This window comes from Manacus vitellinus, unplaced genomic scaffold, assembly GCF_001715985.3.
Source record: "Manacus vitellinus isolate BGI_N305 unplaced genomic scaffold, ASM171598v3 scaffold_66_pilon, whole genome shotgun sequence".
Taxonomy (NCBI): domain Eukaryota; kingdom Metazoa; phylum Chordata; class Aves; order Passeriformes; family Pipridae; genus Manacus; species Manacus vitellinus.
In genome coordinates, this window is record NW_021940729.1 from 2,620,877 (window position 1) to 2,633,312 (window position 12,436).

General features: G+C 45.5%; 1 protein-coding gene across 1 annotated transcript; it reads left to right on the forward strand.

Moving 5' to 3' along the window:
- The first annotated feature begins 999 nt into the window (after positions 1-999).
- Positions 1,000-6,506, forward strand: MED21 (mediator complex subunit 21). Its single transcript, XM_018083696.1, has 4 exons — positions 1,000-1,057; positions 1,153-1,267; positions 3,623-3,723; positions 5,854-6,506. The coding sequence occupies exons 1-4, from the start codon at positions 1,016-1,018 to the stop codon at positions 6,028-6,030; spliced, it is 435 nt and encodes a 144-aa protein (XP_017939185.1). The 5' UTR covers positions 1,000-1,015; the 3' UTR covers positions 6,031-6,506.
- Positions 6,507-12,436: the final 5,930 nt, after the last annotated feature.

Genomic DNA, 12,436 nt, shown 5'->3' on the forward strand with positions numbered 1-12,436 from the left:
CTGATTCCAATGGGATGAGGTTCAACAAGGCCGAGTGCCGGGTCCTGCACTTTGACCACAACAACCCCCTGCAGCAATACAGGCTGGAGACAGAGTGGCTGGAGAGCAGCCAGGCAGAAAGGGACCTGGGAGTTTGGATTGACAGGAAGCTGAACATGAGCCAGAGTGTGCCCAGGTGGCCAAGAAGGTCAATGGCATCCTGGCCTGGATCAGAAACGGTGTGGCAGCAGAACCAGGGAAGTGATTCTTCCCCTGGACTCAGCACTAGTGAGGCCACCCCTGGAGTGCTGTGTCCAGTTCTGGGCCCTCAGCTCAGGAAGGACATGGAGGGGCTGGAGCAGGTCTGGAGAAGAGCAACGAGGCTGGGGAAGGAACTGGAGCACAAGTGCTGTGAGGAGAGGCTGAGGGAGCTGGGGCTGTTCAGCCTGGAGAAGAGGAGGCTCAGGGGAGACCTCCTCACTCTCTACAACTCCCTGACAGGAAGGGGGACCCAGGTGGGGGTTGGTCTCTTCTCCCAAACAGCTATCAGTAAGACAAGAGGACATGGTCTTAAGCTCTGCCAGGGGAGGTTTAGATTAGATGTTAGGAAGAAATTTTTTCCAGAGAGGGTAATCAGGCATTGGAATGGGCTGCCCAGGGAAGTGGTGGATTCTCCGTCCCTGGAGGTTTTTAAGATGAGACTGGATGTGGCACTTAGTGCCATGGTCTGGTAACCGCGGTGGTAGTGGATCAAGGGTTGGACTTGATGATCTCGGATGTTTTTTCCAACCCGGCTGATTCTATCATTCTACGATCCTATGATAAGGTCCCCCCTTGAGCCTTGTTTCCCACTCAGCCGCGCCTCACAGGACGCACCGCAGGGATTTGGGATTCTTTTTTTTTTTTTTTACTCGAACGAAGGCGTTCCCGAGGGAAATCCCCGGGCTGGGATGAGCGGTGCCCGCACACACAGTTCCTCCTCCGGGCGCAGGGGGCGCCGCGGCGGGCGGGGCGGGGCGGCCATGGCGGGGCGGCCATGGCGGACCGGCTGACGCAGCTGCAGGACGCGGTGAACTCGGTGAGGCGGCCGCGCTCTCCCCGCGCTCCCTCGGGGCTGCGCCGGGCGCTGGGGTGGGACGGGGTAATTAACGCGGTGCTAATTGCTGCCGGCAGCTCGCAGACCAGTTCTGTAACGCCATCGGAGTGCTGCAGCAATGCGGGCCCCCTGCCTCCTTCAGCAACATCCAGACCGCCATCAACAAGGACCAGCCCGCCAACCCTACGGAAGGCAAGTCTGGCTTGGGCATCGGGAGTGCAGAGCCCGGGCTCGGCCGACAATCAAGGCGGGAGCTGGGGGAGTGATGGAGGTTAAGTCGCTTGTTGCGTAAGATTGTGGCAGCAGAAATGCGGTTTTAAGAGCCAGCGAAGCATCACGATGTATTTCTTGTGCTGGTGTCTGTGCAGAGGCAGAGCAGCTCCACAGCTCTAAACTGCTTCAATACGACTGTGGAAACACGTTGTTAGCGAGCTGCCCATGACTTCCAAGAAGCCTTTTTAGAAAGGATTTCATAAAAGGATCTCATTAGTTCTGTTGAATCACGAATGAGGTTAAAATTCTCTATGTTATAAACCTTTAATTACTTGTGTTTGTCTGCGTATCATGGAATCATAGAAGGTTAAGGGTTGGAAGGGACCTTAAAGATCATCTCGTTCCAACCTGCCATGGGCAGGGACACCTTCCGGTAGACCAGTTTGCTCCAAGCCTCACCCAGCCTGGCCTTGGACACTTCCAGGGATGGGGTAGCCACAGAAATTAATTAAGGAATAATGTCATGTTGAATCTCCCCACTGGCATTTGTGGATTTATATTTACTATTTTTTTGGAGAGACTAGAAACTGATCTAAGGCACTGTCATGGTTTAACCCCAGCTGGCAACTAAAGACCAGGTAGCTGCTCTCTCATTTCCCCCTGTACCGAGGGGAGAAGAACTGGGTAAAAAGGGCAAAACGTGTGGGTTCAGGTAAGAACAGTTTAACAATGGAAGCAAAATAAAATGTAATCTCATACTGTACCACTGCTAAGAAGAACATTTACCCTGTCCCAGCCAAAATTAGAACAGGCACTGAAATTGGGAAGCAAACTAAAAGTTCTCTCTGATTCAAGAATTTCAAATAATGAATAACTGTGTTATTCTAGTCCTGGATATTTTTCCTTATTTTCTTTTTTTCCTCTTTTCTTTTTCTCAACAAGAAAATGTTACCTATATCTCAGATTAGGATTTTTCATTAGAACATCAGGGGAGACTGGTTTGGAGGTCTTTCTAGGACAGTTGAATTTTGAATTAGTTGGAAGAGCCAGCTGGAAGGCTTGTTTGCTTCCTTAAAACTCTTTACAGGTAAACCCAGTGGTGACCTTAAGTTTTAAATGGATGTATTGGTTTTGTTGTTGTTGGGAGCTTTTCTTAGGTTAAAGTCAAGTGTACCTTTGAGAATGTTAATCTCCTCTGTGGAATTTTGCCATTACAGTGTTTTCTCTCTTGCTTCCACAAATCATTCATGAACCAAGCACATAAAGAAATATATAAAGTCTTAAATTATAAATTGAAAAGGACTAATTCAATGTTTTAGCAGTAGTAGTGAACTGAATTCAAACTGAATGGACACAATTCCATATGGAAAAGTTTTGTTTCTGGCTTAAGGTACCTTTACTAACAATTCTTTCAGTGATATAGGAGCTAAATTAAGCTCTGTTATAAGCTTCCAGTTTTTTTCCACTTCTCAGGGGCAACTGAACTTTCTCAGTGGCAGAATAGGAATTCTTTTTTCTTTAGATTAAAAAATGTCAAATTCTTTCTCTAGTGATCGGTGTTTAATGTGATTTAAAATATCTGTTTGAATCACTGTCTTTGTTATTGTTCTTTTTTTTGGTAGTGGCAGATTTCAGGGCAGAGATTGAAAACTTAAATGAGTTTTGAGCTAATTCCCAGTACTTAGTGCAGTCACTAAAACAGTCAATACTGGTATTAGTGATTTCTTAACTGGCTGATGGTGATGGAGTTCTGGCTATTTTCTCATCTGCACAAAACCCAGCCCTCTGTATAACTAGTTACCTTGTTTAATATAGGATTGGAATGAAACTGCCTTCCTCTTCCCAAGGGAACCCACAAGGAAGATGGAGAGAGACTATTTCCAAGGGCCTGGAGTGACAGGACAAGGGGCAATGGCTTCAAACAGACAGGGAGCAGGTTTAGATGGGATATTAGGAAGAAATTCTTCCCTGGGAGGGTGGGGAGGCCCTGGCACAGGTTGCCCAGAGAAGCTGTGGCTGCCCCATCCCTGGAAGTGTCCAAGGCCAGGTTGGATGGGGCTCTGAGCAACCTGGGGATAGTGGAAGGTGTCCCTGCCCATGGCAGGGGGCCGGAACTGGATGATCTTTGAGGTCCCTTCCAGCCCAAATTCAAACCGCTCTGTGATTCCATGACTCCAATATGTTGGAGTTCCCCTCAGTGGTGACCCTGCTGTTTCCTTCATCCAGGATAAAATTTTTAAGACCTGCATCCTTCAGTCTAGCCTTTCCTGTGCTGTGTGTGTAGAGCTGTGCTGATTCCCAGTAATTCTGTACCTTCCCCTCCGTGTTTCCTAGAGTATGCCCAGCTGTTTGCAGCCCTGATCGCCCGCACTGCCAAGGACATCGATGTGCTCATAGACTCCCTGCCCAGCGAGGAATCCACAGCGGCTCTGCAGGTAAGAGTGTTCCTAATTAAAATACCAGAACATTCCCCAAGGCAAACTTCTGCCTTTTTTCCGGTTTTAAACACATTTTTTAGCCTCTAGGCCATGTAATCTTGAAAAAGGATTTCAATACAAGCCTGACTTTTTCATGAGAGTGGCCTGTGAGAGCTTCGTAGGCTTAGTGCAAGTACTGCACTTGCATCTAGTTCTAAATAAGGTTATACTCAGTGAGAATATTTTAAACTTAGTTTTCTGTTAAAAGCATTTTTTTTAACATTCTGTCACTGGAAACTGCTCACCTCAGCTGTTCAAATATTAATAGATCAGATGCAACAATACTTATGTCTTGGGGGTTGTTTTGGTTTTTTTTTCCCCTTGGATAATGTTTCATGTTTCTCTTGCTCATTAGGAACACATTTCATTTTGTAGCTGCAGAGCCCACACCTTACAGAAGCCTTTTGTTCTTCTACAATGTTTCTGGTTGTTAAAGGGTTTGCTGGTTATCCTTTAAGCTCTGTCACAAAACAGTTCTTTCACTTTTCAGTTCTCCTTTGGACCAGCCAAACTTGGGTTTTGTTGTGGTAATTTTTTTTCTGTTATTCCTACAGATCTTGCCTGTTAAACAGCATATTCTTATTTCCTTTTTGACTGTTTACATCAAGTATTTTCTTTTTAGAATGGAGCAGGGATGCAGAGTGCTGTTTCTCTGACAACCCTGATGATCACCCGAAAGCTTTACACCAAGCAGAAATGACTTGACAGTGGCATCACGTTTGGTTTTAAACAGGGGAGGTGAAATTTGGAGATGTTCCTAGTCACAATAATTGCTGAACATACTAATTGGGCTCGTTAACACTAGCATCATTTCATGGAACTGCATTTTTAATAGCTGAAGGTGGAATTCCTGCTGCAGACAGATTACAGGCTTCTCCCATGATTGAGCAGGGTCTGATCCAAGTGACAGGAAAAGCAGGATGTTCCAGAAGGAGAAGCTGGTTATCCAGTAGGGATATGCTTTTCTTAGAGGTGACACTTGAACAGTTTCTTGCTCTGCTAATGCAGAATTTTATGTCACAAGAATTCCCATCTCTTTTGTTTTGGGATAAGTTAGCTTGGATTCTATTACTTACTGATTCCAGTTTTGATTTGTATTTTCTGCTGCTTAGTTTGGTGCAGTATTAAAGATAAATATTCTGACATTTTTCAAAGAAACAGTTTTGAAGGTGCTTGAAACGCTCTAAAATGTGATAGATAAATACTTGGCAGAACTATTTTTATTTTTTTTAAACTAAGATTGTCTTGGTTTGTGTTTCATATCTGAGGCTTGTCTTAAATGATAAGCTCCTCCAGTAGCTCTCAAGTCCTTCACTCCTGTATTAACCTTCATTAAAGACATCAGTGTTGTAGAATAGGAGGTGAATTTGTGGATAAGAATTTGCCACTTCATTTAAACCTGGCTTTTTAAAGACCTGCAAAACTACTTGGAAAAAAATACCAATTTGAAAGTATTTAGCTTTGCCTTTTCTGATATCCAGTTAGAACAAGTTTTAGCCATTTTAAATTTGCTAGATATTTTAAAGTATTAAAATACTTTGAAGCTAAAATGTTTTATTTCACTACATTTTGTCTAAGTCAAAAGCAGTTTGGTTCTGAAACAGAATCTTGAAGAAAGAAAGGTTGAATAATACAGTTCCATGTGAAATATGCTATTTAATAATACAGTTCCATGTGAAATATGCTATTTAATAATACAGTTCCATGTGAAATATGCTATTTAATAATAGAGTTCCATGTGAAATGTGCTATTTAATGAAAGGTTTAAGGAAGTTGTGCTGCCATCTTGCTGAGCACCTTTCAGTGAGGGAGTGGGGAAGGGGATAAATACTCCTCATCAGAAAGGCTGTACTGAACCAAGTGATGATATGAAGCAGCTAACATTTCCATTTAGGTTTTTTTGGTGTTTATTCCATGTGGATTTGCACAGTTTTAGGCTGCCAGGCCTCACAAGCTGCTTTGAAGTCGTTAGTGTGTAATTCAAGCACTAAAAGAGAATCTTTCTTTCCCTGGGAGCTGTTCCTTGAGCAACAAAGTCACGTCGGTGTCCTACTGCAAATCCTTACTTTTCCCCCTTGTTTTTCTAAGGCTGCAAGTCTCTATCGGTTGGAAGAGGAGAACCACGAGGCGGCTGCCCGGCTGGAAGAGGTGGTTTACCGTGGGGATGTGCTGCTGGAGAAGATCCAGAGCGCCCTGGCGGATATCGCACAGTCACAGCTGAAAACCAGGAGCGGCACCCCCAGCCAGCCCCTTCCCGAATCCTAGCGCCAGAGGGCAGCGTGGCCCTGCCAGACCGCCTCGGGAACACCTCTGGATCCACCGGGAATGCAGCAGCAGCCCGTGGGACTCTGCTTTGTCAAAGCTCAGACTGCAGGTTCTGTGTGGGAAACACTTCTCCTACGGGATCAGTGGTGCTGCTCTGGAATTGGGTGTATTGATGGATGTTTCCTTGCCTGAAAATATGAATTTCTGAGCTTTCTGTTCCAAACTTGTATAGTTATGGTATGCTTTTTGTAAGGCTCACGCAGACACACTTGAATTTGCCAGAGTTCCATGGGGACGGTGCTGTGAATGCAGTGGTGGCCATCTGGTTTAATTAACAAGAATGGTAATTAAACATTGGTGTGACTGATGGGCTGGTTCACCACCCTTTACAGAGCAAGCGAAAGGGAAAGTAAACTCTGATGTTTGCAGAATAATTGGCATCTCATTTACAAATAAATAAACCTGCAGATATCTGATACTGGCGTTTATTATTGTTTGTAACTCAAATAGGCATTTGACTCCCTTATTGCCACTGATAGGCTCTCACTTCCTCGTGCCACATTTTCCTGGTATTCTGCATCCTCTGGTAGCTGGAGAGTGCCTCTAAAGCAGACAGGGATCAGGAAGCAGTGGATGACTGGGAAGAAATTAGCAGTGAGGAAAATAACTCCTTATGTAATGTTGCTTTTCCATGTGAGCAGTGGCTGCCATGTGAGTGCTGGGATCATGAGCAGCAGGACTCCTCTTGTCCCCAAAGTGCTCTAAAGAGGTTTTTTAAAGCTTCCTAGTGACTGGTTTTTCAGTACTTTACCTGTGCCTACTAAAGTAAATGTTGCCAATTATGTTTGTGATACAGTTAAAAACAACTAACACAATAAGGTCAGAAAGCCAAAATTGCTCTTTTTTCCTCAAAAAGCAGTGTAGTATTTTGATGAGTGAGTAGTGCTGTAAGGTGCACCACCCCAGTAGTTCTTGTGTGGGTATTGTGAATCTTCACTTGCCCTTTCCCAGTCTGCAGCTCAGTCAGTAAGATCGGGATCTTTTGTTGGGTCCTGACAGGAAAAAGGGGATGACTGCTTTGCTGCAGCTGCCTAATGGACAAAGCATGGGTTTGGGGCTTGGAGATGTGGATCCCTTTGCCCTCTGTCCTAATGTGCTGCTTTGTCCAGCTGCTGCTGTTGGGGTTTAACCATGTCTGTGTAAAAGGCAATGTGTGATAGTGGTGATCTCCTTGGGGTGCTCAGGGGAGAGTTGCAGGGCAGGCAGGATTACTGTGTCTGTGCCATTTAACACTCCTGTTTTCAGTGCATTAGAGAGAAAGGGGGAATCATAGAATGGAATGGGACCTTAAAGACCACCTTGTTCCACCCCCCTGCCATGGGCAGGGACACCTTCCACTATCCCCAGGTTGCTCAGAGCCCCATCCAACCTGGCCTTGGACACTTCCAGGGATGGGGCAGCCACAGCTTCTCTGGGCAACCTGTGCCAGGGCCTCCCCACCCTCCCAGGGAAGAATTTCTCCCCAATATCCCATCTAAACCTACTCTCTGTCAGTTTGAAGCCATTCCCCCTTGTCCTGTCACTCCAGGCCCTTGGAAATAGTCTCTCTCTATCTTTTCCTGTGGGCTTCCTTCAGGTCCTGGAAGGCCACAATTAGGTCACCCCAACTTTCTCAGCCTTTCCTCACAGCAGAGCTGCTCCATCCATCTGATCATCCTGGTGTCCCTCCTCTGGACTCGCTTCAGCAGCATCATGACCTTGCTGTGCTGGGCCCCCAGAGCTAGAGGCAGCACTATAGGGGGGGAAGAGACAAGAGAATAGATGGAGGTAAAACATCATGAGAAGAAAACAGAAGCATTGAGCAGAGCTTGTGCACATTCTGTTGGACAAGGAGTCCTGCCCAGTGAGCAAACTGTGCTTTGAAGGAAGACAGTGCAGAGCATAATGGAAAACTCCATTGAAAACAATCTCAACCACTTCAAATGAGCAGGAGCATCTCATGCTGGGAATCCATAGAGCCCACTGGCAAAGATGTTGGAATCAATTTAGGAAATGTAAGTGGCTGATCAAAGTCTTTTATTCTTTACTATAAACAGCCGTGCTCGGAGGTAAGCAACACCTCGCAGCAGCTGCTCTCTTTTCCAGAGACAGGAATACAGAGGAGTTTGTGCACTTGTTTTTGAAGACAAAAGTGCTTTAGTATTATTTTAGCTTTTTGCTTTATGAAATTAATCTTGGATTATTATTGCAGATGGGGCACTGACAACAGCCTGCCCACACCTGGGGGGGTTTATAAAAAGACAGGGCCAGGCTCTTCACAATTAAATTTTGGAACACAGTGTCCCCAGAGAAGCTGGAAATCCTGGGAGGCTTTTCAAGACTTGACTGCTTAAAGCTCTGACCAACCTCAGCTGACCTCCCAGCTGAGCCACCTTTGTGCAGGAGGTTGAACTCCACATACCTCCTGAGGTCCCCTCCGACCTGAGGGATCCTGTGGATGTTGGACACATGCAGGGTTTCCAAGAGAACCAAGAGATTTTTAAGGAATGTTGTGTCCCCATTATCAAAAGGCAAGTCTGGAGGACAGAAAACTCGGGTATCTGGTGTCACCTCATTCCTGTTGATGTGTTGGGAGGCCACGGAGCCGACCTTACATATGGTGTGAAATTCCACGCTGGGGCGACCCAAGTTTCCAACAGGTGCCCTTGGAGGGTGTGATATGCAAAATCCACATCCTACACTTGGAGAAAATTGATCTGTCACATGATGCTGACTCACTGGCAGACAAAGGCAGACTCCTCTGAAGAAGGGAATTGCATTTGTGTTTTATATAGCTTGTTATGGAGCCTTATGTAAGAAATAATGAGAGCCCAATTTTCAGGCACCAAACCAGAGCAAAAGTTTTATTCTGGCTTATTCTTTCAGATCTACAGAAGCACGTTGGAATTGCTTTCATTGACTTAAGAACAAATAACTAATTTTTTCCCCTGTAACCCATATTCTAGCAACAAAGAGCACAGAAAACAGAGTTTGCAAACTTTTTTCATGTTTCAGCCATGTCAAACTGTGTGTTTTAGGTGCATTCACAGTGGAAATTATCCTCAGGAAGTTTCTGGCTGTTTTAGTGGTTTGAGTGTGACATGCTTTGTAGGAGTGGAGCTTGGCAATTGCTACGTGCTGTTTGTATACACTTAGGTGTAGGTTTTCTGTTTATTTTTGTTTCTTGGAAAGCCTGGTAGGAAACAGGCACACCAGGAATTTTTTATGTTCCTGCTGCTGCTGTACTCAGCCAGCACTAAGTAGCCAAACACATTCCCCTCTTGCTCTGAGCACAAAGAACTCCCTATTTTATAGGTGTTTACACCATCACCATGTTTCTTCTGAATTCCTGTTTATAGCAACACTCAAGTGTTAACCCAGCAGCACAAACAGTTCTTCCACTGGCTATTTTAGCTTGCTATTTACTTACTGTAAAGATTACCAGATTTAGCCTCTTTAGCCTTAAATGCTTCACTGAAGGCCTAAATGAATTAATTTTGTGGGGTGGAAATTTGTAGCTGAGGAGGGACTGTGTAATTTCCATCCTCCCCCCACCCTGCCCACTTAAAAAGAGAAGATTGGAATAGTAGCCCATTTTCAGGAATCAACATACTCCAGCCTATGGTTGTGTGGGAAAGCAAGTGACTGCACTTTAAGTGTGAGAGAAAAATCCTAATTATTTTCCCAAATAATCATACAGGGAAGAGAAGCCATATTCCTAAAAAGGACAACACCTTGGAAGCTGACAGCTCAAAGAAGAGGGCTCATGCACCCAGACCCTGCTGGGCTTGTGGAGCAGCCTGGCTGCTTGGTGCCTTCCACTGGGAAAAACATGAGGAGGCAAATCTTAGTTCAGTGCTGAAGAAGGGGGATGTTAAAGGAAAAATGTCAGGATACAACTGTAATGTACAACCTAATGAAGAGTGACTTTCTGAAAGGAAAAAATAAGGTTCCCTCTTTGCTGCCTTTCCAGAGGCCCCAGGAAAAGGGTGGGTTTTGCTGACAGTCAGCTGCCATTTTATTTTGGATGCTCATGTCAAACACTCTACTTAAGCCAGTATTAATTCTGAAAGCTGGGCAGTTTTCACATTCTGCAGTCAAGATTAACCTCTCCACATGTTCCAGCGAGCACCCTGGGAGTTTAATGGCCCTGGGAACGAAGGGAGAGCTTAGGCAATGGAGGTTTTCACTTGGAGGTGTTTGAAAAATGGCCACGAGCTGCTGTCAGAAAGCTTTCTCTTGTGCAGTGGAGCAATGAGGGGGCAGAAATTTATTGAACTTCTGCTGTCAAAAAGCCAGCAGAGTTATCCAGCTGCTGACAAAGGCGATTGATGGAGAGGAAGCAGATCCTCTATATCAGTGGGACTAAGCTTAGGAAGCATCCTAACAGTCCTAGGCACAATAAAGTGCAGTTACTGTGTGATTTACAGTGTAAAATGATGGGAGGGAAACACTACAGTAAAGGAGAAAAGCCACACCTAAACTGGATTCCTAAGGGATGCAGGATGTGGCCCTCCGTCCCCAAGAGGCACCGAGTCTGGACGTAAAATTATGTAACTGGTTAAAATTACATTGTTTTAATTTGTACTGTGGGAACCAGCCATGGAAAGGAGCCTCCAGTGGAGCTGGGTGACATGTTCCAGCTTGCTCCAGGCACCCAAGAGTCCAAACCTCTCTGCTTTGGCAAGGGAGAGCTGGCATTCCAGGCACCACACAAGTCCTGAGACTCTCAGTGTGCCAGGCAGGGAGCACAGAGTGGCACCTGCCCTGGCTTATGCTGTCCCACAACAAGGGGGATCCTTCCTGTGACTCCAACAAGCTTCCTTGTCTTAATTCCTCTGCAGGTACTTTCCTGCAGCCCAATGAGTATGGAGCCACACTCTCCTGTGTGCTTCCTGACACCTGAGCCCTAATTGACCAACTACAAGTAATTAATACCTGCCAGCCTCTCTCTCAGGAGAAGGAATTACGATGTTTTAACCTGAGGTGTAGCTGGGGAGCCAGGGATCCATTTTCTTTTCACACAGGTTGTGTCATGAGGTTGTATTTATGATTTAAGAAAAGCACTGTATTCCTTACAAAAAATAAGCCAGTATTCCTTAACTGTTATTTATGGCCAGGTCATATTTAAGTGTCTGCTCTGTAACAGTGGATATTGATAAAGTCTTGACTTTGCTGGGCTGTGGAATACACAGTAAATTGAAGGGTAAAATGTAAGGAAAACGTTCCTTTCAGAGAAACTCCACCAGGAAGAATCCTATGGAGCAACAGCACAAAAAAACCTGTGGTACCCCAGTATTTGTGGTTCTTCGGCTGTGGAGCTTTAGCCTTGTGGTGTGATTTAAACCTGCACCAAACACCCTGTGGTGATGTGTTTGCTCAGTGTCAGCCCCTTTCCTTTCCATCCTGTGTTTAGTCCTTGTCACGTTAATCCCAGCCTAACCTACACACAAATCCCAATCTCCTTGGTGTTCACAGTCTGTCCTGGAGATTTATTGCACTGCCCCACTGAGGTCAAAGGGAGTGATTCCCAGAAATGGAGTGCAGGACTGCACTGGAATGCTTGTGAGGAGACACTGCACTGCAGAACTTGGAATTCTCTTTTTTACAGATGATTCATGATCCTGACATGCTCAGGAACTGCTGTCCCAGACACAACAGAGCAGCTGTGGCACTTGCCAGAATGCAAGTTCTGGCATTTTAACCCTCCTTAAACCTATGCTTAAACCTTCTTTGTTGTGACCACCTGGATGGTCTCCAGGAACTGGATTCCTTTCTTCCAAAACACCCAGTCCTTTCCCGACATCTTCAGGTCAGTCTTTGAGTCCAGAAGAACGCGGAGTTCTAGAGGACAAAGTGTCTCTGTTGAAACTGTTTGTGGTCATGTTTGCTCACAGTTTGCAAGGGATACCCTGGTTTTACACAAGCCTGTAAAACTTTAAATTCCATGCCAGTATTTTCTCTCAAAGATGTTCCGCCTCGCCTGGAATCACTCAAATTGTCCCTAATCCAGAAAGATGGATTCGGAACGCGTGGATGTGGTTCGTGTGTTGGTATGAGTCAGTATATCTGAGGGGAGGAGGAAAGTCACAGCTTCCAGTCCCTGCAGAAATGAACACACAGAGTAACACTGGGAAAGGGATGCAAAGATTCACCATTCCAGAAGTCTGGAACTCCAGGTCAAATAGCTCCAGGTGCTGAGAAGGGAGAGGAATAATCCCCTGGAGAGACTTCAGGGAGTTCTCAGACTCACTCCACAGGCACAGATATCCAAAGGGATACAGTTCTTGCCTCTCTTAAGGGTGCGCTGGCTTGACCTAAATCCTCCTGTAACAGACCTGAGCCAGGAACAGCCAGTTTTGGTGGC

Coding starts and splice junctions, on each gene's coding strand:
- MED21 (XM_018083696.1), top strand. CDS start 1,016: ATGGCGGACCGGCTGACGCAGCTGCAGGACGCGGTGAACTCG. Junction 1,058..1,152: donor TGCAGGACGCGGTGAACTCG/GTGAGGCGGCCG, acceptor TGCTGCCGGCAG/CTCGCAGACCAGTTCTGTAA. Junction 3,724..5,853: donor AATCCACAGCGGCTCTGCAG/GTAAGAGTGTTC, acceptor TGTTTTTCTAAG/GCTGCAAGTCTCTATCGGTT.